The 27,661-nt window shown below is 51.5% G+C and overlaps 1 protein-coding gene across 1 annotated transcript in view; it reads left to right on the top strand.

Annotated features, from left to right (window-relative positions):
• Positions 1-27,661, top strand: part of MYO5B (myosin VB) — a 306,778-nt gene that overhangs the window by 138,911 nt on the left and 140,206 nt on the right. Inside the window, exon 5 of the mRNA XM_062201653.1 lies at positions 27,328-27,484. Coding sequence (XP_062057637.1) covers positions 27,328-27,484 — 157 coding nt within the window. The remainder of the gene's footprint in view (positions 1-27,327; positions 27,485-27,661) is intronic.

Genomic DNA, 27,661 nt, shown 5'->3' with positions numbered 1-27,661 from the left:
TTGAGAGTCTTCCAGCCCCCACCCTTATCCCCCCCATAGAGCCATGTGACTCGGTGTCTCTGTTCCTCCCTCCGCTGCCTGGAGCTGGGCCCATGGTTACTCTATACTTGGGCCCTTTTGCTGGTTTGGATCCTTCTTCACGCCTGCTGGAGGTGAGCTGGAGGTGAGATCATCCTGCCGAGGGTAATAACCTTGACAAAGAAGGGATTTGGACGTTAACGCTGGACCAGAAACACCTTAGGGGTTTTCATTAGGGTTTTAAGGGTTATACTCTACCTCCTGAGTCTGAGTGTAGCTAAATAATTCTTGCTCAAGTTCTCGCTCGATTTTTGCTCATGAAAGCGTGTTCGAAGTCTAAGACCAGCATATGTGGCCACAGGAGAGAGCTATTTTTGAATTAGTTCTGTTGTCAGCAGCTCGGGGTTTCTGTTATCGATCTAAGGGGTGCACTGGAAGCCCCAGCGAAGTCTGAGTGGAGGAGGAGAAGACGCTTTGGTAAGAAGCGGGGAAGGTGTTTGCTGTGTTTCCAGCGTGGGCTGCCCCTGTGCATTGTGGGTACTGGAGCACATTCACTCAGTGCTGAGCACGCTGCTCCTCCTGGCTCGTCATTGCTGAAGGAACGATGCGCTTCAGGTAGGTGTAGCTCGGTGCAGTGTGCTGTGAATCTGAGCCCCCTAGCAGCTGCATGGAACAAAGGGTGGACAAGATTAAAATGAGTGACATCCAGGGTTGGCACTGTGGCATAGTTTGTAAAGCCACTGCCTGCAGTGCCGGCATCCCATATGGGCACTGGTTTGAGTCCCAGCTGCTCCACTTCCTGTCCAGCTCTCTGCTATGGCCTAGGAAAGCAGTAGAAGATGGCCCAAGTCCTTGGGCCCCTGCACCCACATGGGAGACCTGGAAGAAGCTCCTGGCTTTGGATCAGTGCAGCTCCGGCCGTTGTGGCCATCTGGGGAGTGAACCAGTGGATGAAGACCTCTCTCTCTCTGCCTCTCCTTCTCTCTCTCTCTAACTCTGACTTTCAAGTAAAATAAATAAATCTTTAAAAAAAAAAAAAAGTGACATCCAGTACTTGAAGACTGACTCAGTGATTGTTCGTCTCCAGGCTTTTCTTGATAAGCACACAAGGAATCCACCTTGTTTTAAAAAGGTTAATTTGAGAGGCAGAGAGGGAGAAAGCTTCCACCGCACCAGCTCACTCCTCAAGTGCTCGCAGTGGCCCCTGGCCAGGGGCTGTGCCAGGAGAAGGGGTCTCAGATAACTGGGTCCCTGCAATACGAAGAAGTTGGAGTCGAGCATCAAACCCGAGCACCCTGACGTGAGATGTGGGCAGCTGAACCCCTTGGCCGACCACCCATGCCGGGACAGTACTCGTGACGCCGTCACTGGTGGGAACGACACTGTGAACATGATGGCCTCAGCACAGATCTCTGCAGCTCCTGGGAGCTCCAGCCGTGCGGCGCTAGCAAAGGAAGACACACCAGTGATGGAGGGGGGCTCGCGCACTGTCCCTGTCTCTGTCGTATTCGCCAAGTCTGGACTTGAGAGTAAATGCAGATTCCTAGTGAAGGAAGAGAAGGGTGGACGAGTGGGAGACGGCCATGGATCTGCCCCTGCATGAGGAGCTGCCCAGCTCTGCTCTGTGCTTTCCTCTCTCCGAGTCCACGTTGTGGCCTCCCTCAACTCCAGCCTCAGCGACTACTTCAGATCCTATCCATGAATGTCTGTGAAGTAGCAGTTACTTGATAACGAAGGGCCGCTAAGAAGTATAAGACCTCACCCCACTTCCTGAGGAGCTCACTGTTTGGAGAGACACACCCATCTGTGGACCAGAAAGCCCACAACCACAGGAAGTGCGGGTAGGAGCTCTGCCCATGTCATTTGAGTAGAGTTGGGAGACTGTGCGTCACAGGCCTGCGAAGGAAACTGCAGGACTTTGGGTATTGATGACTTTGGGATGCGCAGGGTGAGAAGAGGGCATCATGGTACACTGGTGGGTGTGGCCATCACAGACGTGGGAACCCCACGGCCTGGTCCCTGAACCCAGTGAGCTGCTGGGGCGGCTGTAAGTCAAACAGAAATGATGAACCGGTGTTGGAGAGGATGTGCAGAGGTCTGAGTCCTCGTTCGCTGCCGGTGAAATGTGAATTGGCGCAGCTGCTTTGGAAAATTGTCAGCAGTTCTTCCCAAGGTTGAACTCGGGTCCCTATGACCCAGCAGCTCCATTCTTAGAAGCTCACACGCCCAAGAGACGTAAAAATGTACTTGTACGTCTACACAAAAATACACAGATGGTAACAGCAGCATGGTTCATGGTAGCCAAAAAGTGAAATTGAACGTGGGAGATACCCATCCAAGAGGGGAGGGTGTTTGACCATGAAAAGGAGCTGAAAACTGATACACGCTGTCACATCAGTGCACCTTGAAACAGTGGACTGGAAGAAGCCAGATACAAAAGGCCACATACTGTATGATTCTGTTTATCTGAAATGACCAGAGTAGGCAAATCTGTGAAGGCAAAGTGGATGAGGTTGCTTGTGGCTGGAGGCTTGAGGGAGGTGGAGAGTGAGCTTTGCTGGGGATGAAAGTGCTCCACAGTGGGTTGTGATGGTGATGGATGTACAACTGTACTAAAATTGAATTACAAATGTCACAGGGGTGGCTGGTGTGTTCTGTATCTTAATTGTATCTCAGAGCTGTTGTGAACAACAGGGCGTGGTCAGGAGATGATGTCCGGGCCAGTTGAACCTGCCTGACAAGTGGATCTGTAGGGAAGTGGTGGACTGGCTATGCAGGGACCTAGAGGGATGCTGGACTGTGAAGGCCTTTGGAGGGAAGTGTGTTCTACCAGCACAGGGCACCAAGGTGATCAAAGGAATTTGAAAATCCTGGATTGACCAGGTTAAATCTCTGTCTTAAGGCAGAGCTTCCTTAAAGGCAGCCTTGATGGTGACATGCATTCTGAGTCTCCAAGATCAGGATGCATTGTGCTGGGTTTACAGATCCTATACTTAGAACTGTTGGATCTCAAGGGACTCACATTCTGAGCAACACTGTTCAGGAGATACTGGCCCAGAGCATTGGAGAAAAGAGCTTCTTGGAGAAGGTGATGATGCGATATAAGGGCTGCTCAAAGAAACATTTTTCTCTGATGGATCCTATTTCATAATCCTTTCCTTCACATTTCTGTAAGCTTCCCTAGAATAAGAATAACCTCACGAGAAGCTTAGTTTGTTGGGAAAATAGCTTGTCAGTTATGAACAACCTGTGTAGAATAAATGATGGGATTATCAAGGGTGACACTGTGTGGTCCAGTGTTGTTTCTTGTATCACCCATGCTGCCTGCAGTGCATACGATTGGTGCTTAAGGAAGAATAGAAAGTTGACACACGAATGCATTTTGTTTTTATGATTGCCACATGAGGTTAGTTATCTCCATGATACAGGTAAGGAACAGAGCCTTAAAGATATTAAGCAGTGTCCCGAGGCCATGAGGATTTAAGTGGGTAAAGATGGAATCCAGGCCACTCTGTTGCCTGAAGTCTCCTGCAAGTAGCCGATCTGCTGTACCCCTCCCTGAGTCATGTCTGTTGATGGTCCCAGACGGTCCAGTTAGAGCAGAGCACACTCGGGTCCCCAGGGCAGCATTGAGGACCTGCAGAGATGGGCCTTTCCCTTCGTGGTTCAGAGCCATCTGAAATGGCACACAGATGAGAGTCTGGGGCATTTGCCAGCCTCTTGGGTGGGAGCAGGCTGTCTCATTGAGCTGGCTGGGGTCTGATTGCTTTTTTGAGCTGTTTGTGTTTTATTTGTGCCGTTTTCTGGAAGAGATTGGAGATACTGCAAAGCTAATTCATTGGCTCAGGTAGCCAAGGTAATTGAGCACCCGTTTTCCATCTGTGTCTTCCGTGTTGCCAAGGTGTGACTAAGTGAAAGATGGGGTTGCCATTGCCTGGAGCCCTGGGGGAGGGGGAGCTGCCGAGCCTGGCCGGAGCTGGAACCCTCCTGGAGATGGGGTTTGGAGACCCTGGGAGGGAGAGCTGTGCGCGGTGGGGACGGGGGCTCTTCAGGAGTCCTGATTGTGCTCTTGGGAGAGGGAGTCCTGCTGAATTGGGTCCATGCAGGTGTGGAGAGCATGAGCAGCCTTCCGGGAGGTGGGGGGGACAACAGGAAATGAGCATCCTCATGGAAAACGTTCCCCTAAAACCTGGTTGAACAGGAGGAGGAAGTTTGTAGACCGCTGCTCTGACCAGCTGACAGCCACGGGCACCAAAGATGACCGTCGTCCTGGCTTCCACAGACACTCCTTGTCAGTGTGGACCCTCTCTTGTCCTGGTCACCCCCGGACACCACTGGGACTGGGCAGTTGCTGTCAGTGGTCAAGGGTGCAATCTGACGAGGTTAATTTCTTTGCCGGGGACAGTGCTTCTCGCAGGCTCTCATGCTGTAGACTCGTGGTTGGTTTGCAAGCCGTGGAGTTTCTTGGCCACTTCTCTGTGACACACGTGCTCAGGAGCTGGGTGTGTTACGGCTGTAATGAGACTGGATGGACTGGCAGTGACCCGCAGCTGCATGTTCAGTTGCACACCAGCTTGACCTGCTTTGACCTGTATTTGTCCTTGTGAAACCGTCGCCTCAGTCGAGATAACAAATGTTTCCTTAACTCCCAAATGTTTCCTTGTGTTCCTTTGAGGTCCGCTCCAACACCAGGTGACCCTGATCTGCTTAAATGGTTTTTAAGATTTGTTGCCCCGTTCTGCACACGTACCATTGACTTTCCTATGTAATGAGCAGGGTTCTCCAGTTACCCATGTTGCATTTCACCTCTGTTCTTGCGGTCCATTGTTCCACAGGCATCCCCTGCTGACATCTGATGAATGAGGCCCCTAGACTGATGCATGTGCAAGTTTAGCAAGTCTGTTGTGTCCGTTCTTATCCATCTGTTAAGAAGCGTTCCTGTTGGTGGGGCCCCCCACTGCGCAGTAGTAACCCCCAGTAGTAATCCTGTAATCTTCTAGAAGTAACCGTGTAGTCGGGTGCTTCCATGTCCTTTTAAGTCTTCCTAAAGCCCGTGCACGCTGAGTTGGCCAGACGTGACTTGTTTTGGGCACGCTCTCGGATATGTGTGTGCCGGGGGTGGGGGCAGCTGGTGCAGACCCCAGCAGGCACCCCAGCTTCTCCTGGCCAAGTTCCTTCAGCGAGGCGCCCTGTTTCCTCAACACGAGGCCACTGGCTGTCCTCTGTCTCCCGTAACCAGAGTGTTCCAGTGTGCGGAGAGGCAGGCTCCTGTGGTTACTGCGCACTGCTCCTGTACAGAGCCTCTTTCTGATGTCAAAGTCGAACCTGACAGCCCACGTGGGTTTCTTTTGGAATTAACAGTGGTGGTGACACGTGGGTAAGATTTAGTTTTTCAAGGTGTCTGAAATAATTTTCAGCGGGAAAAAGCTAATAAGATGTGACGCCTAGCAGGACGAAATGGCATTTCTATTTACATCATAGTGATGCCTTTCACGCCACATTAACCATACTTTTTCTTTTTTTCCAACTGCCTGTTTTCAAGTTAATATCCCAGAAGTCAGATGCGGTACAAACCTAGGGTGCCTGTGCACCTGAGTGGAGTAGCAAAGGGAGGTGCAAGGAAGTGAGGCAGCCAGCCAGGCGTTCAGCATCCGGGGACGGGCCCAGGAGTGCCTGGGTTCTCAAAACAGTAGCTGTGGAACCTTGAGTGAGTTTGAGAAGGTCACCTCGCTGTGGCCCTATGCCTGCCTCTGTAAATGGCGATAAGGGTCACATCTGACTCCTCGGATGCTTCGCGTTAAGAAGGTTGATGAGTGGAAAGTGCTTAGTATGGCTTCTGGTATAGAGTAAGTATTCAATGAATGTCAGACACAGCGTGGTACTGATAGTAAGTAGTACGTAGTATCTATCAGTATCACTTCGTACTGCCCAAAAGAAGGGAGCCGAGTGGGATTCCCTTGACAGATGATCCTCAGAACAGCTCTTCCAGGGTCAAGTGAGGAGCATAAAGACAGCCAGTTCTACGTGCTCGGCAGAGTTCTTTGGGACATTTTGGTAGGTTTGTGGTTTCCAGCCACTGCTAACTTCTAATTTCAGCCTGTCTAGAGGAAATGCAGAATCGATGGCACTGTGTCTAGACTCGCCCACTGTTGTATGGAGAAAACCAGCGGCTTCTCAGTTGTGCACTTAGAGTGACATTGCACAGTTCGTGACCCAGCAGCCCCGGTGTGGTGGTAGCAGGTGGATACCATCCCTCAGCTTAAGGAAGGAGCAAATACATGGCACTGCAGAACCCACATGATTGCTTTGTAGCCAGTTGCTTGAAAGTCGGAGAGCCAGACACCACTGAGTGTGTGCTGGAGGCCAGACAGCAGCTTTACGCAGGTGGCCGGGGTGATGGCCCCTTCCGGTGCCTGCAGGTGTCAGTCAGAGCAGTGGTCTCCAGACTGCTGTGGTGTGCCACTTTTTGGAAGAGGACTGATAGTGTGTAGAGGGAATATTAAAAATGTATTTTCCTACATCTTTTTAAAATTTAGAATCTTCGTTTGCTATGTGTGCCGCATGTTGATACAATAGCGTAGAAAATGAGTTGTAATTACATACTGGGGGAAACACGTTCAGAGTTCTCACTGCTGATCAGGGCACGTGTCCAAAGATTAGAGCCGGATGGTTCCATGGCCAGGCAGTGTCTGAAGCCACGTCTGCAGTTGCCTTTGTGCGTGAGTTCGTGCTCCACCTTGGAAAAACTGCCCTCGGATGACCCGCGCTCACTGTGTGCCTGGCACTGTGGGAAGGTGGCTGAGCCGGAGCTGTCCCTCTCTGCCGTGGGAGATGGAGCTGAGGGTGGCCACTGTCCTGTGTGACTGGCAGTGTCCTAGGCTGCGTTAGAGAGCTCTGCCGCAGTTCCTGGGTTATAGTAAGACCTGGACAACAACGCACAGTCAGTGTTTGACTTACGACAGGTGTGGTCCTTTGGTGTGGAGATAGCACAGTGTGGAGCTAGGCCTGGCTTGCCCCTGGTGCTGTACGCAGCTGAATGGCTGGGGGACCCCTGCTCCCATGCCTCGTTCAGAGTCTTGGGGATGGAACCAAATCTTGCAGTCTTAAGCTCCTTGAGTGATTCCAAAAGGAGCAAGTCTTTACATCAGAGTTTGGGACCTCGGGGACAGATGAGTGCCCTGGCCTCAGAACTGGTGTTCATAAAAAGGAGTATTTCACAGGTTTTAGGGAATGACTTATTAGCGAAGGCAGATTCCCCCGCTATCTACTGGTTCAGTCCCCAGATGCTCACAATGGCTTGGTCTGGGCCAGGCCAAATCTGGGAGTCAGACTCAATGCAGGAACCCAGTTCCTTGAGCCATCACTGCCACCTCCCATATTCTGTGTAAGCCGGAAGCTGGATCCAGGTATCAGACCAGGCACTCCATTATCTGGTGTCTTAACCAGTGTCTTCATTGCTCGGCCGAACAACTGCCCCCAATTCACTGGTTTTCTTCTTTTAAAAATGAATTTGAAAGGCCGAGAGAGATCTCCCCATCTGCTGGTCCGTTTCCCAAATGCCACAACAATTGGAGCTGGGTCAGCCCAGAGCTGGGAGCTGGGAACTCGGTCCAGGTGTCTCAGGTGGCAGGGCCTCAACTGCTAGAGCCTTTACCTGCTGCCTCCCAGGGCGCACACTGGCGGGGAGCTGGAACCTGGAACCCAGGCAGTTGGATATGGGATGCAGGTGTCCCAAGTGAAGTCTTAACCACTATGCCGAAAATGCCCCCTCCTAAGATTCACAAATTTTAATGGCCTTTCCAATGGTGGCTTTTAACATCTTGATGTGTATTAAGGATCTGAGCGTGGGCTTTGGTTAAAAAGTTGCAGAATTTGAAAGCTGGTTAGGAGGTAGAGATGTGTTGCCTCTTCTGCAGTGGTTCTCAACCCTGGCTACGTGAGACTCCTGGGAAGGTTTTAAACAGCTTCTGCCCAGGCCTCACCTCACTGATGACTCAGTGGGCTCAGGTGTTCCAGGAATTCCAAGTAAGGCACAGTTGCAAGCTTTGCTGAAGTACCTGTGCAGCCCAGGTAACCTGCCTGGTCTTTGTGAACAGCAGAGACTTGGGAAGAGAGAGGACTCCCCTGGATGGGGACCATTGCAAAAAGGCCTGCAGGCAATGCAGCAGGGCCATGAGAGAGCCCCCCTGTTGACGTCCCCTGGAACCACAGCCAACAAGCCTACAAGCCAGTGCTTTCCAAGCCTGCCTGGCTCCTGCCCCACCGTAGGTCAGTGCTGTTGGGATCTGGAGGAGGGTACCTACGGCCAACAGATGACGGAAATAAATTTGTTTCTCTGTGTTCTCAGAACTGGGAAATACAAGGCTTCATGATCGATGACTTGCTTTTTTTTAAAAAAAAAAAATGTCCTTTTGGTTTAAAAAGAGAATTACCTTCTTTAGAAGAGCAAGTACCAAGCATACTTAGAATTATGGGATGTCTTGAGAAAATGCCTTGTACTTAGTAACAGAGCGAGGAGGGTTGGTGGGGAGTCCCAGCACCCAGCAGGCTTCTCTGGTTAGTAAAGAATGCTGCACCCCGACCTTGTGTTCCCGAGAGGTCATAGGTCATTGAGGGCATGGTGATGTAGGTGTGTGAGCTCTTCCGAGTCTGCCTGGCTGCGTTTCCTTTACATGTGCGGCCTTGACCTCCAGTTGGGAGTTGGGTCAGTGGTGCTTGCTCTGGGTTTGTCTCCCTGTGCGGTGGCCCTGGGCTCCTAGAGCTCCATTTCCTTTGTCCTGGCACAGGCTGACCTGTCAGAATTCCCCGGTGGGTCAGCTGTCGGGTAGATTGCCTGGCACTTGGAAGGTGCTACACGAGAGTGAGTTATTTTCCTAAGCTGTTCCTCAACTGACCACGGCAATCCAATTTAAACGTTTTCACACTGACACTCTGAAGACTTCAGAGCCTTTTAGGATCTACAGTGAGTTCTGTAGTACGCAGTGAATGAGCAGTCTGGGAAGTTAGTCTCCTGGTTTGTTTTTGTTTTAATGGATTAGAGAACTGGAATTGTTCCTGAGTTCTTTCTCATCTTCTGATTTAAGTTAGATTGTAATTGGCTCAGAGTGAGAGATACTCAGTGTCCTTCGAGAAAATTCACAAGCTACTATTCCGTGCATGCTAAATATAAGTAAGACATTTAGCATGAGAAAAATGACAACATCCAGCCACTAAAACCCTCCCCCTTCCCAGATGTCCCCGTAACATCCTTTACCTTTCATGGCAGCGTGACTGATAAACCCCCAGAAGGAGAAAGGACCAGCTGTCTGTCGGCTGCAGATGGATGTGATGTCGCCATCCCATGGTGTCCTGCATTGTTTAGCTGTGGAAAGGACTGAAGCACCAGTCCCTCCTGCGAAACGGATGAACCTTGAAGAGATGATGCTCAGGGAAATGAGCTAGCACGAAGACCACTAACTGTAACGTTCCGTTCAGTGGACAAATCTGTCGGTACAGAAAGTGGATGGAGGGGTAGGTTAGGGTAGAGCGTGCAGGTTGCCATGCAATAGGGTAGAACTGATAATGGGCGTGGAGTTTGTCTTTGGGTGTTGAAAATATTTAATAACTGTGATGGCTGCATAGCTTTGAGCGTACCAAAACCTTTGGAATTGTATGCTTCAAGTAGGTGAATTATATAGTGTGTGAACTGCATCTCAACGCTGTTACCCTGAATAAGGTAGAGACTTGGAGAATGGTGTTTTAGAGGTTGGACAGGAAAGACTTTGCTTAGATGGTTCCCTGTGAGCTTGCACCTGAAAAAGTGATGGTGAGACAGGAGGGTGAAGGCAGGGGCAGGTGTGAGTAACACTGCTTTGTAAGGAATCCTGTCCTAGAAGATTGGTTTCTACAGTTAGGCACCCACTACTTGGAGACGTCTACTTTCCAGATTAGAAGCCAGCCTTTTTAGTGGGGCCTGGGCTACCATTCTAACCTGGTAAAATGGAGAGGTGCTGCAAGGCAGGTGAAAGAAGAAATATGTGAGCCACTGAGTGGCAGGGTGTATCTCCAGTTCAAGGTTGCACAACACTCATCTTGCTTTCATGAGATCTGAAAGCCTGGCCCACAGCTTGGCCCTCTGGTCATCTTTGGCCTCTTCCATGTCCCTCTCCTACCAGTCAGGAATCCATAAGAAGGCTAGACAAGAGGCAATACCTTGGACTTAGGTATGCTAAGATACCTTTTCTTTCTTTTATTTGAAAATCAGTGTTATAATAGGGAGAGTAGAGACAGATCTTCTATCTGCTAGTTCACTCCCCAAAAGGCCATAGTGGCCAGGGCTAGGCCAGGCTGAAACCAGAAGCTTCATGTGGGTCTCCCATATGGGTGCAGGGGCCCAATGACTTGGGCCGTCTTCTGCTTTCTCAGGTGCATTAGCAGGGAGCTGGATCAGCAGTGGAGAGTAGCCAGGACCCAAAGTGTCCATATGGGATGCCAGCATCACCTGCTACGCCACAGTGCCGACTCTAGGGCACCCTTTCTTGAGAGTGAGCCCCTGGGGGAGCACTTTTCCTCAGTCACAAGCTCTGTGTCATACCCAGGGTGTGCGAACAGGAAGGAGCTGTTGAACAAATGGAGCAGCCGAGCCCCTCTCCACCATTGGCTCCGAAAGGTCTGTAGGCACTGAGGTAGGATGAACTCTGTCCCACAGGGCCAGAGGCCACGCTGTGGATAGCAGAGACTGTGTCCTGCCTTGCTGCACGTCCAGCCAGGGTGGCAGCGCTTAGACGCTGCACCTCCTCCCTACACTCTTGACCTCAGGTGCCTGCCACGTTCCTTGTGATGTCATTGAACGTGCCCTTGCTCAGGGGACAGAGACGTGGAGAGGAAGCAAAACCTGTCTCCCACAGCCTTGCGTGCTGTGAGCATGACGAGTGCTGTCCCTCTCCTGGGAGGAGACTGGCTGGGGGAGAGGGGCAGGTACAGGCTGTTGCGCTGGGTGAGCGTGAGAGGGGGTACAGGAGCAGAGCAGATCTCTGGCTTTGCTGAGAGAGAGCGTGGGTGGGTCTCAGACGTCAGGCCAGGCTTAAGTTCCTGCGGGTGATCCCTAGGTTACAGGTTATATCGAGTCGAAGTCTGCAAGTTGAAATTCTGTCCCCACTATGTGACAGTGTGTTTCATGCCTCACCGTAACCTGTGACGAGGGGCGGGGGGGGGGGGGGGGGACATCCTTAGTGCTATGCAAGGACTCTGGAAATTTTATGGGAGATGCATATGGTGTTAAAAAAAAAAAACTGCATGAATTTCAAATTTTTTTCTCAAATAAATTTTTCAGTCTCATATTTTTCCATAAGCTTTTGGATATACCCTCATCCAGATGGGGAAACTGAGGCTTGGGGAAGGGAAACCTCTGGCCCAGGTGGAAATGCTGGGCAGGATCGTGGATACCATTTTGGGAGGCCCACACTCACAGCCCTCTTCCTGTCACCGGCCGCCATGGTATCAGCCTGCTTCTACTACTGTTTTCATAAAACATTGGAAGGAAGAAGCTGGGGGAATCGGTTGTAACTGACATGGAAGTAGAACTCCTTCTCGGCTCCTTGTCCGTGATGACCCAACAGCCGTGCCCAAGGGTCCCCTGGGTCTGCATAGCCCATGGAGAGAGGTCCCTGCCACACCCTGCCGGGCTTGCAGTGGAGGGGGGAGGAGAAACGCTGAGTGCAGCCGGGCAGCCTGTGCTTTGGGGGAATCCCTTGCTCTGTCCTGGTTCCTGCCCCATGAATGTGGTGAGGGGGTGTTACCTGGCCTGCCCCGCCTTGTCAGATGGGGAAGCTGATGTGTAGTAGGGTTGAAGCTCATGCAGTAGGGCAGAACTGATGCTGGTCACTGAATTTTGGGTTTTCCGTGTTACCTAAGGCTACTGTTTCCTTGCTACCTCTTGACCCCTTCTATCTGTGCTATATGAAAAGCCCCTGGGAGAGAGGGCAGGGCAGTGAGTAATGGACAGATCTCTGTGAGAACCGAGTCTTGGTTACTGTCTGGCACAGCACACGCAGTCACAGGATCCTGCGATGCTCTTAAAGCCATCTATTTCTGGCCGGAGGCTGCTATTGCCTAAGCTCTGGGCTTGACTTAAGTGCAGTGTTCTCATGCTGAAAATGGTATCGTTTGCCTTCCTAAGATCTCAGCGGTGGGTGCAGGTGGGATGGATGGCATGGCCGATTTCCGGGGCTGGGGGCACTGTGAGGAGTGGAGGTGACACATTTAGGCCTTGCAGGGCAGGATTTCTGAATGACACACATGGGGCTGGGAGAAGAGGGTGGTATTCTTCCACCTCGGGGGTGGCGGAGGTGTTTCTGGGAGGCAGCAAGTTTCTGTGCCAGCCTCGTGGATGTTTGGTTGGCTTTCCACCGTTAGGTTTTCTCCAGCCCAATTAAGCGAGTCTTTTTGAGGACTCGGATGTGAGTCCTTAGGGACCTTATGGGTCTAACGCGATGTGTGTCCCAGGATCCACAGACATGGGGTGTTGAAGCAGAGAGACCAAGTGCTGGGCTCCGGGCTCGGCAGTTAGGCGAGTTGTCTCCTACCCCACGGTTGGCTGTGTCTTGGCCTGGGCCCTTCAGTCTGAAGCAGATGTCTGAAGCGGCATCCCATGGTTGGATCCATGGAGTGTTCCACGGACCCTTGCACAGCGGAAGGAGCCAGTGCTGGCCATCGGACATCCAGCTGGGGTGCTGCAGCTCACAGCGCTGTTCTCAACAAAGCTTCAGCTTTTCCGCCTCTATGGGAAGAGAAGGTAGCAGCTACCTGAGAGGCATCCAGGTGCCCAGAGGCGGTGTCCTGAAGGGGGAAGCACCTACTTCCAGGATTGGTTTCCCAAGCTGGCCTTTGCAGTTTGGAGGTGGGGAAGAGGTGGAATTTGCATGTGAAACCGGGGCAGGAGCTGGAGAGAGGAATTTCACCAGAAGGGAAGTCCATGAAGACATACGGAAGAGGAAAGCGTGACTGAGGGGGGGGACAGTGTGAGTGGTCCCATGTGATCTGTGCCACTAAGTTTTTGTGCTGCTTGGAGCGACGGTGTCCTTGTGACCTGCTGCCGCTGGTGCCGGTTCTGCCTGGGTGGGGGAGGAGCTTGCAGCTCCTGCTGATTGCTTCCCTCTCAGTGGGTCTTGTCCTGCCCCGCCCAGCCTCAGCTCGGGTTGCTCAAGTCCTGGCAGCTTCATACAGAAGTCCTTTGCTTCCCAGTCCCCCCCTGTCTTACAGAGCTGTTCACCTCGCTGTGGACAGTACGTGTGTGTGACGTTGTATCATGAGGTCCACTGGGTACAGGTCTGTGGTGAGGCTCAGCAGTACAGGGCGCAGACCCATCCCGGTGCAGCTCTCTGTGCCAGCTGTTCACTCCATCCGGATTCTTGATGGAAATGGTCGCTGATGTGTTCCCCTCGGGAGGTCTTGGCCATTTTGCCATACAGAATCATTCTTCATGTTGCATGATGTCAAAGAGAACTGGAGCAGCCGGTGCCGCAGCTCACTTGGCTAATCCTCCACCTGTGGCGCTGGTACCCTGGGTTCTAGTCCCGGTCAGGGCGTCGGATTCTGTCCTGGTTGCTCCTCTTCCAGTGCAGCTCTCTGCTTGGCCCGGGAAGGCAGTGGAGGATAGCCCAAGTGGTTGGGCCCTGCACCTGCATAGGAGACCAGGAGAAGCACCAGATGTGGTGGCCATTTGGGGAGTGAGCCAATGGAAGGAAGACCTTTCTGTCTCTCTCACTGTCTAACTCTGCCTGTCAAAAAAACAAAAAAAAAAAATGGAGCAAGGGCTGGTGCTTGTGCCCCAATTATGAGTTCTCTGACAGTGCTAGAAACACGCCTGGTCTACCTAGAGTCCTCCATGGATGGAGTAAGGAGTATCTGCTACAAGAACGGGATGCTGCATTAGCCACGGTAGCCACTTCCTCCTGCCAGCCTTGCAATTGTATGGCTGGTCTCTCCAGCTTTTTCTTCCTTCAAGAAAGGCATAAACTTCTCTATTCGACATCAAATCTCATATCCAGGATCTCTTTGCACCTTAGTTTTCCTTCTCTTAATCTGGGGAAACATCTGACCCTGTAAACTTATAAGAATTAGAAAATTCATATGGAAGCATAGAGAAACGAAATTGCACAGGACTGGCCTTGGCCTGAGCATTCCTTTTTGCCTTAGCACATTTTGTCTGGAAAGCTCCACAGCTCTACTTAACTGATGCTCAGTCCAACTCACTCTGCAGGGTTCCCCTCCTTTTATTTGCTTCTAGAATGCTGGTTTAGTGGCTAGAGTATTGGGTCATAAATGACATTTCTAAAACATTAGCTTCCTTGCATCAAGTTTGTGGTTCCATGCCTGGAAGGGATATTGTAATTTTTTTAAAAGTCTTATTTGAAAGGCAGAGTTAGAGAGTGGGAGAGACAGAAATCTTCCATATACTGGTTCACTCTGCAAACAGCTATACAACCGGGGCTGGGCCAGGCCAAAACCAGGAAGGAGCTTCTTCCAGGTCTCCCATGTTTGTGTAGGGACCCAAGCACCTGGGTGGTCCCTGGCTTCCTTCCCAGGAGCATCAGCAGGGAGCTAGATCAAAGTGGATCAGCAGGCACTCGAGTTGCCGCCCATATGGGATGCTGGCGCTGCAAGTGGCAGCTTAGCCTGCTATGGTACAACGCCAGCCCCTGGAGTATTGTAATTTTTAAGCCATACAGGCAAAGCATTATGGATATTGAGCATGTGTTTTTGTAATTGAATAAAGCCTACTGCAGATTAGTGTAGCATGTTTAACAAGACTCATAATCATTGTACTACATAATAACAGCTATAAATATTAAATAGTTGACATGAACGGCTATAGTTAGTCATACCTTTCAGTAGCCAATCTGTTTTGAGTTCTCCTTTTTTTTACCTGCAGTGTCAATTCCTTCAGCATGAAATACTCATGGACTCCCTACGAGTCCCAAGACCCTGGTGCTTTGTCCACTGTCTGCCTTCATGGCCTGTGTCCCTTAGCTGTTGTCCTGTCTCCTGAGTGGGTCTTTCAGTTCTTGACACGACCCAGCACTGAGCACTTGTTTCCCTCCCACTGCCCTGGTCCTCCCATGTGTCAAGTATTTGAAGGGTTGAAGGAACAGTTTCCGGACCAGGAGGCCAGAGCTGCATGCTTTTTGAGAGAGGTGGAAGGCTTCGCTTGCTGAGCTTGTCTCTAAATTGGGCTGTGTGGTAGCCTTGCAGCTGCTGGGTGAGGACAGGGGTAGGTCTGTGAACCCTGTTTCTTTTTGTGAGTCAGCCCGTTAACCCCTCTCCTCTGAGAGGCTACATAGAATCCCTGAAGTAGGGGATAACGTGAGACTTTGTTCTTCCCAATGGTGGGTGTCAGGCAATGGGATGCCCTTCTTGGTGTGTGTCCCTGTGCTCTGACCTCCAATGCAGACCAGTCTACACCGTTCGTTCAGCTGTGTGGGTGTCAGTGCAAATCCAGTTAGTAAACTCTGCTTTGACTTATCATAACCCACTAGCTAGGGCTTATAATTAAAAGGTTCCTGTTGTTTGCAGCAGAGGAAAGCAAGTAATACCTGCACAGAGTTAAGACTCTGCTTAATCTCAAGCTAATCTTTAAGTGCCGTGCCACATTGTATACAGGCTAAGGTTGACCACAAATTAGTTACAAAGTGTTTGAATTGTTGCAGAGTGCCAGAGTGTATTTGTATAGTGACCCACTTAAACTCTTGAGTCTCCAACACTGCTTTATTTTTTTTCTGAGATTGATTGATTGATTTGAAAGGCAGAGTTAGGGAGAGATCTTCCATATGCTGATTTCCTACTCAAATGGCCACATCAGCCAGAACTGGGCTAATCCAAAACTAGTAGCTTCTTCCAGGTCTCCCATGTGGGGTGCAGGGGCCCAAGCACTTGAGCCATCCTCTGCTGTTTTCCCAGGTGCACTAGCAGAGAATTGGATCGGAAGTGGAGCAGCTGGGACTTGAACTGGTGGCCCCTCCAACAGTGCTTCTTAACCCTAGAAGAGCCAATGCTCTCGTAGAACCTTAGGATCACCTGTGGAATTTTTTAAAAGTTAGGATCCCACCCCAAGAGCTTGTGATCCAGTTGGTCCAAGGTAGGACCTAGCAGGGGTGTGGCTTCTTTTTTAAAGATTTTATTTATTTGCTAGGCAGAGTGACAGAGAGGTCTTCCATCCACTGGTTCATTCCCCATATGGTTGCAATGGCCAGAGCTGGGCCAGTCCTAAGCTAGGAGCCAGGAGCTTCTTTAGGTCTCCCACTTGAGTGGGAGGGGCCTAAACACATGGGCTGTCCTCTACCGAATTCCCAGGTGCATTAGCAGGGAGCTAGATCAGTAGTGGAGCAGCCAGGATGCAAACCAGCACCCATTTGGGATGCCAGCACTGCAGGAGGTGGCTTAATCTACCACAGTGCCAGCCCGAGGGGTGGGTTCATCATACAGCACAGTTGTTTCTGATGTACAGCACGGCTGAGAACTGCCCAGCAGTGAACAGGGGATGATTCTTTGCAGTCTGAGTGTTGCCAGAGATGTCCTTTGCCTCCTGGAATCCAAGTGCCCGGAACCTCACCCTCTTCCGTGACCTGCTTTCCCACCCTTTGCATGGCCTGACTCCTTGGGAGCAGGGGCATGAAGGGTTGCAGTGCTGAAGATACTGGCCCATCTCCCAGGCCACAGGGAGCTGTGCAAGGGTGTGTGCAGGGCCTGGACTCACTCTAGTGAGTGTGTTACAGATACCTCCCCAGGAGCAGTAAGGGGCCGTGTGTTGGGTAGGGGATAAAATTGGTGCAGGGAGACCAGTCATGCTGTGGTAGCATCCAGGAGAGGTACTAAGGGAATTGTTAGCAAAACCTCAGCAGTCCCATCTACCAGGCCTAATGGAGGGAGAAGGAGAAGGGGAAGTGGAGGGCGGATCCCAGGTTGCCTCCGTTGTGGCTGCTGGCTTGCTGAGGCCTCCCCTCTGGGAGGCAGGATAGGGAGTGGACTGGTGGGAGCTGAAGAGCTCTGTTTGGGACCTGTTGGCTTCAGGGCACCTGTGCAGCCTCCACACGTGATGTGCAGTGGGCAGGTTTGCATATGTGTTTGGCTCTTGAGAAGGCTCTGGGTTTGGGAGATAGCTGGGTGGGATGCTTGTGGGTGGCAGATAGAATCATCTTAAAGGCAACCCGGGGGGTAGGATACAAGAGAGAAGTGAAGATTGACATTCAAGGGAGCCCTGAATTCTTAAAAATGTTTTATTTGAAAGACACACACAGTTCTTCTATGCACTGGTGCACCCCCCAAATGTCTGCAACACCCAGTCTGGAGTAAGGAGCCTGGAGCTCAGTCAGGGTGTCCCACATGGGTGACAGGAATCCAAGTGCTTGAGCACCTGCTGCCTCCCAGGGTGTGCATTAGCAGGAAATTGGAAGTGGAATTGGGACTCAAACCCAGGTGTTCTATTATGGGCTGTGGACATCTTAGGAGGTGTTCTAACCACCATGCCAAACACCTGTCCCCAAGGCCCTGAATTTAACCAAGATGAATGCATTATCTGTATTGGTGCATTATCTGTATTGTCTGCAATTATGTGTCATTTCCCTGTATCTTACTGGTAGCCTACCAGAGACGGTGTGAGGTAGAGGAAGGATGGATTTCAGGCCGAGTTCCTCACCAGCTGGACCTCCAGGCAGGGGAAAGTCATTTTACTGGAGTGGGTTTCTTCCCTGCAAAGTAGTTTTCAGGACCGCGTGAGACAGTAAGTTTGAAAAATAATGCTAATTTGATGCTGCAGGCTACAGATACTGCATGTGTGTATATCATGGTTTACTACCAGCTAGCGACAACGTTAACTGCGACACATCCATAAAGTATAAAACCACCGAAAACCTGCCTCTGAGGCCCACTCTTGTCTGAGCCCAGTTTGAGCTCCAGAGTGTGTTGTGGACGTTAGCAGGTAACCGTAGTTGTGGAATGCATCGCGGAGCTCAGCAGTACCCGGGTCTGGAACCACGGCTAGAGGAGGAGCAGGAGGTCATCTTCCAGCCCTTGTATGCAGAAGAGAAAATGCACATTCCCATTTGCACTGAGCAGCCCCCTGACCAGGGCTGGGTCTCACTCGACCCCTGCTTGGCTTCCAGTGAAGGGGTGGGTGCACGGAGCTCCCTGGGGGCTCTTCCTGTGGGACTGTCGGGTCTGAGATGCAGACAGTCTCTCCGGAGCAGCAGGGACAGATTGACTCTGCTGCTGCCTGTACCATGTTATCGCTGGGACGTTTCTATATAGAACGTAGTGCTCTGAGGGCTGCCATGAAACTGCAGTGGGGAAGTAGAATTTGGATATTCAGTACCCTAGGAGCTTACCTCCTAAACCAGCTGAAGGCTCGTTTTCATCTGACAAGGTAGACACTTAGGACTCGTGCTGCTATTGCCAGTTCAGTAATTCCCAGTGCCTGGTCTGACAGCCTTTTTTATTTAAAAAAAAAAAAAAGTTCTATTTATTTGAAAGCCATAGTTCCAGAGAGAAAAAAGAGACACACAGAAAAGAGATATCTTATGTCTGCTAGTTTGCTCCCCGAATGGCTGCAATGGCTAGAGCTGGGCTGGTCCAAAGCCAGGAACCGAGAGCTTTGTTCAGATCTCCTTGGTGGGTGCAGGGGTCCAAGCACTTGGGCCATTCTCCGCTGCTTTCCAGGGTGCATTAGCAGGGAGCTGGATCAGAAGTGAAGCAGCCAGGACTTAAACTGGCACCCATATGGGATGCCGGTGCTGCAGGCAGCGGCCCTCTGACAGCCTCCCTGAGTGGCTCATCTTGAGTACTGGGCCGTGCCTGAGAGCATGGCCTGCCCAGGGAGAGAGAGTGGTAGTGTAGGATCTTAGCACTTGATGGCCAAGGTCCCCAGGGAGTCCTGCTGCCACCTCCATGCCTGGACCCCTAGGACCTGCATGGACTCTGGGCCAGAAGGAGCCTCACATGAGTGCCCCCCCACCCCAAGTGCCCTGGATGTATTACATGCCCTTCAGCTGGCTTGCACCTGATTCTTCCCTAATCTAACTTCCCTCACTGTGTATAGGTTTTGGTTTCTGTTTCATATTCATAGTTTTGTGTGTTTGTATTTCTAAGTATTGTTTGTTTCCTGGTTTGAATTTATAAAAAAAAAAAAGTCATACCATACATTAGAATAATCATTTTTAAGTCTGCATTGTTGCAAAGATTCATTGCAGCTTTGTTGTCTTAGTCTGTCTCCTAGTCATTAACACTGTCCAAGGTACTGACATAAATATCTTTGCTGAACAGAAATTCTTAATTAAAAATTCTTTGTATCCTATTCTGCAGCGTAGTCATCTTTCTCTTTGCTCATCCGTAGTAGATGCTCTGTGCTTCAGTGATGGTGTTGACAATGTAATTAGGGTGTAGACAGACAGAGCCAGGCAGGAGGCAGAGGATTGATGACCTCCTTAGTGAACAGAATAGTCCCCGGCACGCCCAGGTTTTCCAATGATTTGTCACTGGAGGTGGCACCAATAGAGGGGTTTAATGATGTGTTGGGAGACAGGGCATCCCTCCTGCCCTGCTTGGCTTCTCCTCTCCCTGTGCTGTGTTTTGGGGCCTGAGCAGCCAGGATCCCTCCTCTTCACCCTCTCGGGGGAGTTCCCAGTTCTGGGAAGCAGAACTGAACCTGTCTGAGGCTTGGTGTCCTCCTCCGAGGTCTATCTCCTTCCCATGGGTGAGCTGTGGGGGAGCTGAACCCAGGGCAGGAACCTGTGCAGGCAGGGGATTGTAGAACCCTGGGAGACTCCAGACCTGGGCTCGGCCTGGCCCTGCACTCGATGGTCTTGTGAGGACCCCCTCTTAATACAGCCCAGGCATGTGGTAGGACAGCCTTGCCAGGGCTCTCGCCTGGCCATGGCCCAGTGCTGGCCTGCACGTGCAAATCACGGGACTTATATTCTGGCAGGGAATGCCGGGACAGGGGGATCATGAAGTAGGAGGGTAAGCCACTGGCAAAGTGTGTGGTCTACACTGGGGGAAGGCCTTCAAAGAACCAGTGCAGCCGAGAACCCAGACTCCTGTTTGGTCTCACCCTGAAGCTGGGTTTCTATGTCCAGAAAGGGCTGCAGTGGTACACAGAGGTCACTGTGTCACCCCATGGAAAAGCACGTGAAGGGAAGGGTGCCTGTGTCCGATTCAGGTTCTGTGTCAGGAACTGAGGCGTTCTGGACACATCACGTGGCCTTTCCAAACTTCATGTTCTTTAGAACGAGAAGTCTGCACCCGTGGTCTCGGGAGTGCTGAGCGAGGCGGCGTGGCTGAGAGGTTGTAAGCCAGTTGATGATGCAAATAGGTGGTCATTAATTACCCTGGAAGGCAGTCACACGTGAGCTGGCGTAGGCAGCATGTGATTGAGTACCAGGCGTTAGGAGCTGTGCAATGAAAGATGGGGGAAGTCGTGTGGGGCTGGAATAGCTCCTGGCTGCCTTGTAGAGACAATAAAGGAAGCCCCGAGTGGCTTGTGTGTACTCAGTACAGAGAAGCAGATGTTGAACACAGTGGAGTGTGGGTCTTATTCAGAGGCACATGGGTGCCAGTGGAAGGCCAAGAGCTAGAGAGAGAGCGGTCAAATACTCACACTCAGAAGGTCGCACCAAGAGGATGTGTTAGAGGAGAGTAAGAGTAAAAGCCAGGGTTGGGCGTTTGGCTTGGGATGCTCATGCCATGTGTTAGAGTGCCCAGGTTCAAGTCCCAGCTCGATTTCCTATTCCAGGTTCCTGCTAACGCACACCCTGGGAGATAGCAGGTGATGGCTCAAGCACTTGGGTTTCTGCTGCCCATATACATTGAGTTCTAGGCTTCTGGCTTTGGCTTGGCCTAGCCCTGGCTGTTTGGGCATTTGGGGAGTGAACCAAAAAATGGAAGATCTCTCTGACTTTATAAATAAATATTCTTTTTTAAAAAGTAGAGGTCAGCGTTGCAGTTGTGGTACATGTCAAAGATGGTAGTGGCTTGGACTACAAGCTGTAGAGAAGGAGCCAGGCTCTATTCAGAGGCAAACTCTACAGGAGGTGCTCCTGTGGGAGAAAGGAGAAAGGGAGGAGCCCACAATGGTCAATGAGTTGAGGCTGCTACCGCTTGCATGGAGAAGGCACTGGGGGCATGAGTGATGGATGGGCTTTGGTGCCAGGAGCCCCAGGGATGCCAGGTTACAGTGCACGCCTGGCCTCTGTCTAGAGACCAGTGTGTGCACTGGTTGTGGCTGGTCTCAGTGTGGACGCTGCCCCAGGTGTCACCCAGGCTGCTGGCAGATCCCCCGCCTACCCGTCCCAGCCAGGCTGGTTGCTGGGACCTCAGCCCTCTGGCACTTTCCCCGAGTCTCTCTCTCTCAGCTCTGAGATTTGAGCAGTGCTTCCCTGTGGCTTCTGTTTACACGTTGCTGATTGGGAGACCCTAGGTGACAAATTACACTCTGCAAAAACCAAACGAGACAACAAACACTTGAGCAGGATTTCTCAAGAGAAATCAGCTGGCTGATCAGCAGGGCTCTTCCTTTGGGCAGAAGGACCCCAGGTGCCTTGATAGCCACCTGTACCACTCACCTTAGCAGGTGGCTCACCCAGAAATGGAGTCATGAGCGCAAAGCACTGCAGTGGTGTGGTGGGAAGCTTTTGCAGGGTGATTTAGTATCAATTAGATCTCACCCCTGGGGTGTGAAAAGAGGGGGTCTGGTGTGAATGGGGGAGTGGTTGAGGGTGTGTGTGTGTGTGTGTGTGTGTTGGTTGTCAGGTGTCTTGCCTAGAAGCTGCAGAAGAGCTGAGCTGTTTACCTGGGATTCCTGTGCCCTTGTCTTTGAGGGATAGGCCTTGAAGTGTTTCCTGCTTTGGGTAGTGCACGAGTTCCTGAGCACAGCCTGGACCTGGGCACGAAGTTTCTTAGGCATGGTTTACCTTCTGTAAAGCAAATTTCTGTGGCCTTGAGAGACAAGGATGCATTGCAAGGCAGGCTGCAGTTGCCACCTGAGTCTCCTCCACAGTTGGGCTGAGTGGATGGAGCCACACATGGGTCATGTTTCCAAAGGATGCCGGGTAGGGCTCCGTTCATACAGATCTGCCCCAACTTCTGAAATTTGGAATGAAGACCTATTCTCCGCCCAGACTTCCTGTTAGGATTTTAGTTGAGGAATCATCAGCTGTCGGCAACAGATGAGGTCCCTGGGGAAGGTCAAGTCACAACCCTTGACTTTTGAGAAGAGAGAAGGGCCAGGAAAAGAAGGAACCTGAAGTCGGAGAACAAGTAGTGTCCACCTAACTGACGTTCGCCTAAGGTCAGACGGTGGAAGATGGAGGAGTAATTGCTGCTGGGAGGCTCCGGCTGGGAGACGGGCTGGACGGCCCTGGCCCGGGATGTGGGGAGGACTTGGTAAAGGGTGTGGTGGGGGAGCTGACCTTGCAGAGGGAGTGCCATCAACAGCAGAGAAGTGGGCAAGGGTGATGTGCAGGCCAGTGTGGCTGAGTGTAAAACCATCATAAGAAGAGTACATTTCATCTCGTAGACTTAAACAAATACAAATACACTTCAGAAAGTTCATAGAAAATGGATTTCAGGGGCTGGTGCTGTGACATGTGGGTGCTGGTTCAAGTCTCAGCTGTTCCACTTTGATCCAGCTCCCTGCTAATGGCCTTGGAAAAGCACCTGAAGGTGGCCCAAGTGTTTGGGCCTTTGTCACCCACGTGGGAGACCTGGAAGAAACTCTTGGCTTCAGCCTGGCCCAGCCCTTGTGACCTTCTGGAGAACCAACAGATGGTATATCTCTGTGTGTCTCCTTCAACTCTGACCTTTAAATAAACAGGGGCGTTTATTTCAATAAATAAATTTATTTAAGTTCAGGGGCCGGCGCTGTGGTGTAGTGGGTAAAGTGCCACCTGCAGTGCCGGCATCCCATATGGGTGCCAGTTCAAGTCCTGGCTGCTGCACTTCCTATCCAGCTCTCTACTATGGCCTGGGAAGGCAGTAGAAGATGGCCCAAGTCCTTGGGTCCCTGCACCCACATGGGAGACCTGGAAGAAGCTTCTGGCTTCAGATTAGCACAGCTCTGGCCGTTGTGACCATCTGGGGAGTGAACCAGTGGATGGAAGACCTCTCTCTCTCTCCCTCTACCTCTCCTTCTCTGTTTAATGTAACTCTGACTTTCAAAAGAAATAAATCTTTTAAAAAGAAATGGAGTTCAAAGATAAGTTTATTAGTGCAAGGACATTTTGAAGTCTGTGCATTCAGGGGACTTGTAAAACTTCGTGGAAGGGCCTGCGTTGTGGCTCACTAGGCTAATCCTCCACCTGCAGCGCTGGCACACCGGGTTCTAGTCCTGGTCGGGGTGCCGGATTCTGTCCCGGTCGCTCCTCTTCCTGTCCAGCTCTTTGCTGTGGCCCGGGAGGGCAGTGGAGGATGGCCCAAGTGCTTGGGCCCTGCACCCCATGGGAGACCAGGAGAAGCACCTGGCTCCTAGCTTCGGATCAGTGTGGTGTGCCGGCCGCAGTGGCCATTGGGGGGTGAATCAATGGAAAAAGTAAGACCTTTCTCTCTGTCTCTCACTGTCCACTCTGCCTGTCAAAAAAACAAACAAACAAACAAAAAAAACACCAAACTTCGTGGAAGGCAGGCATTGTGGTGCAGTAGGTTAAGCTGCTCTTTGAGATGCCTGCATTCCCATATTGCAGAGCGGCTAAGATTGAGTCCCACGTCCACTTCCCATCCATCTTCCTGCTAATGCAAATGGGAGGCAGGCAGCAGGTGATGGCTCAGGTTACCCTTGTGAGAGAGCTAAATGGATTTCCAGGCTCCTGGCCTCTGGCCCAGCCCTGAGGAGTGAACCAGCACATGGAAGAATTCTTGCCTTAGATTTTGCTCTTACTCTCTGCCATTCATATAAATAAAATTAAATAAATTCTAAAATTCATGGAAAATGTATATCATGAAAAGGCTGTGCATGGATTTCAAAGTTTTTACACAAACTAAACTCCTCTTTGAGTTCCATTTTCCATGGAAGTTTTGAAATGCCCTCAAGAAATGGAAAGTATTCTGTATTCAGTGTGGTGAAGTTGCTTATAAAGAATGTGTGGATGGCAGAACCAGGGCTGAGGGCAGATCCTTAGACTAACAGTCCATGTCCACTTCACAGCATCATCATTTTTTATACTTATTAATGGTTTTGGTGTGTGGAGGGTGTATTATAAAGGTTCAGATGTTCAACTAAGGAGTTTAGACATGATAAACAGTGGTAGTTATTTAACTGGAAAAAACAGGATGAGAGCTGTGCTTTATAGATTTAATCTGGCAGGAGTGTCAGGGTGAAGTTAGAGGCATAGGCCTAAAGCAAGGTGACCCTTAGGGTGTGGACCTCAGGAATCAAGGTCCTAAGGTGCTGAGGGTCAGGTAAATTGCCTGCCTGTTCAAAGATAGGTAATGAGTGGTACAGATGAGGTTGAAGTACAAGTCAGCTTTTAATGCCCGTGTTCTGGATTGCAGTTCTCTGGTGAGCTGGAAGCAACCAGGTGGTGAATGGAGAACAAGAGGAGAGTGGTGGTGTGCGTTGTGCCTTCTGGGCTCATCCACGGTCGAGTGTGTACACCTGACCTGCCACTTGCCCTGTGCTAGGCCAGGGAGCAGAGGCAAAAGAAGTGCAGTAGAGCTAATAAAAGTGATCAGGGTTTCCAACTATTCCACATGAGCCTAAATTCAGGAGGTCGTTGAAGTGTATTTGTTGGTCTAAGAGGTGAATTTATCTGACAGTCGCCTGTCTCTGTCTCAGATCTCACATCCACCAAACTGGACAGGAGGTAACACTGATGGTCACTTCCCACATTTGCTCCCCCAAAGAGCCTCAAATGAACAGATCTTTTAAACAGAATATTTGACTCCTGATAGTGTCTTGGTCATGCGTGTGTAGTCTCCTTAGAGCACCAGCATTTTCTTGCACAGCCTGCCTGGATTTTTTTTTTTTATTGTTTGTTTTGGTGCCTTGCTTTCTTCTCTCTTTGATTCCATCACACTTGCCACATGAACTGGCCATCTGGTTGACTCCCTGGCCACTCGCCCTCAGAAACAGTCTACTTGCTCTTCAGACCTCCCACACGAGCAGTTTTCTTGCATGAGCAATCATTTTCCTGTGATGTGCAGAGTAGCTCCCATCTCCATGTACTGGATGTGAGAGTGGCAGGTGACGCTGGTTTGCGCTTTGCCTTCACCAAATGTCACAACTGGGGTCTCTGCAATCAGTATCCTGGGTATGCTGCGTTGGCCCCTCCTCCACAGGCCTGATCCTGGTTTCCCAGCACCTGTGCTGATTCCCAGGAATCCCTGTCAAGTGGTTGGGACGGTGGGAACCCCCGCATTCTAGGCAATGCTCAGACACATCCTCACTTGTCTCCTTATTTTAGGTTAAGGGCACAGACCTGGGGCACAGCTCTAGGCCTTCCGTGTGGCTGCTTGCAGTCCGGTGCTGCTGGTGCAGGTGCACGGGGAGCTTCAAAGGGGATATCGGACTGGGTCTGTTTTAGAGAGGAAAGCCCAGCTTATGTTCCTGGCCACCTGGGGTGGTTGTGCTTGAGCCGTTCTCCAAGGATTTGGCAGTGAAGGTATTCAAGGGAGAGGCGGCCCCTGTCTGCTGGCTGCAGTACAGAATGAGAATGGGAGCTGTTGGCACCCACAGGTGTCTCGTAAAGCCAGCTTTCAACGTGAGGATTTCACAGGCGCTGGGAGGGGAGTTGCAGAAGCTGTGGCGGTAGCAATGGTAGCCCAGAGCCAGGAAGCATCTTGGACAACCACATCTCCCTCCACCCCCTCCACCCTCAGTACCAGGTGCGGTTCTACCTACGTTTCCAGTAATTGACTGAGTAGACATTGTGAAAGATGGTTTTTTCAGCAGCATCCTCTCACCAGTGTCTGCTGGCCACCTGTGTCCCCGCAGGTCCCCTCCCCATTGCTGACGATCGATCTGGGTGAGCTGTGCCCACAGCTCGCTGGGACCATGAAGAGTGGCTCCTGGGTAAGGCTGCTTCCCAGCTGCCACGTGACTGCTGGTGCTCTCCCCTGCAGCCCCGCTCTTCTGGCTGCCTCCTTCCTCTCCGGGGAGCTTCTGTCCTGTCATCCCACTGGTTTTCTAGCATCTTGGTGGGCGGCCCAGATCAGAAGAGAGGCCAACGTCCATTCGCCTGCCCTGATAAGCTTAGGGCTGACTGCACTGGTTATTGTCAGAGTGGGGCAGGCTGCGCATGGTGGCTTCCCCGTCCTGTAGTCCACTCTGCGGGGGGAAATCATGGCAGCTGGCGTAAGGAGTGCCAGGCTGCTGCCAGGAGACCAGAGTGCTAAACCCGCGTCCCTCTGGAAGAGGAGGGCTCAGTCACTTGTCCCGCGGCGTGCGTTGAGTGTGAGCTGTGTGCCAGGTGCTTAGAGGCTGTGTGCCAGGTGCTTGAGAACCCAGTGCCTGCCTTTCTGGCCGTGCGTTTGTGAACTGGAAAGAGGCAGTTGAGCACAACCCTTAAAGGCAATTGATTTCCCAAAACTGGTGCAAATGTTCGTCTTCCCTCTGTTACTGCCATGAACCTCTACGTTCCTGAGGGCCGACGGACTGCCTTTCCCTTGTCTGCCTGCTGCTCCGTTGTAAAGGGAGCAAATGGAGATGATTTCAGGAGTGCAGAGAGTCTTCTGTCTGCTTTCCGTTTGGTCTGACCCAGCTCCCTCTTATTGCAAGAGGTAGCTGCTTAATCCAACTTCTGGGAGGGTGGAGGCAGGGTCAGCCTGGTGGCCAGCAGCGTGCCCCGTGTGATGGAGCTGTGTGAGCAGAAGTGTCCAACTCTGTGTGCTGGCATGCTGAGCTCAGGTGCAGGGGGAGGAGAAGAGATCCTGGTTCGTGAAGAACCTGTGATGTGTGCAGTGGCCCACGCTGGGCATGTTAGAGATCTACAGGTGAGACTGGGAACTGAGTGTGTCTTTAAGTGAAAAACTGGAAAGGTGTGTGTCAGGAGGTGGTCTAGGGGCTCTGCCCCCAGACAGAAGTGGGGAGTGACCTGGCTGTGTCCCCTTTGGGTGCTGAAGAGGAGCCCCACTGCTGGGGAGGTGCTCTGGGAAGTGCTTTCCTCCTTGCTGCTTTCACGTCCCGAGCAGGCGTGCTGGAGGGCGGGTTGCTAGGCGGTCGCTCCTCGTGTGCCCCTGAACGTGAGAACAGTGTCCTGACCCAGCTCAGGCCCTTGAAACAGCATCTCTGGAAGGCACCAGGGCCCTGCCACAGCCAGCAGCTGACTGGAGCTTTTTCCCTTTTCCCAGAGATGAGAAGAACCAGTCCATCATCGTCAGCGGAGAGTCTGGAGCCGGGAAGACCGTGTCGGCCAAGTACGCCATGCGCTACTTCGCCACAGTCAGCGGCTCAGCCAGTGACACCAACATTGAAGAGAAGGTCCTGGCGTCCAGTCCCATCATGGAGGTAAAGACTTGTGGGCGTCTCCAGCCTGGCTGGGGGCCTGGCGTAGTGGGTCCCGAGGATGCCTGGCTGCGGCTCCTGGAGGCGGCATTTACACCTCGCCTTGAGTTCCCCTGTCCATTGTCGAGGAGGAGAATCCCAGAGGTGCCCCCGAAACTGCAAAGGGGACACTGTCCTGAC

Source organism: Lepus europaeus, chromosome 9 (genome assembly GCF_033115175.1).
Source record: "Lepus europaeus isolate LE1 chromosome 9, mLepTim1.pri, whole genome shotgun sequence".
Lineage (NCBI taxonomy): Eukaryota > Metazoa > Chordata > Mammalia > Lagomorpha > Leporidae > Lepus > Lepus europaeus.
The sequence above is the reverse complement of the archived record's forward strand: the minus strand, read 5'-3'. Positions and strand labels throughout refer to the sequence as shown.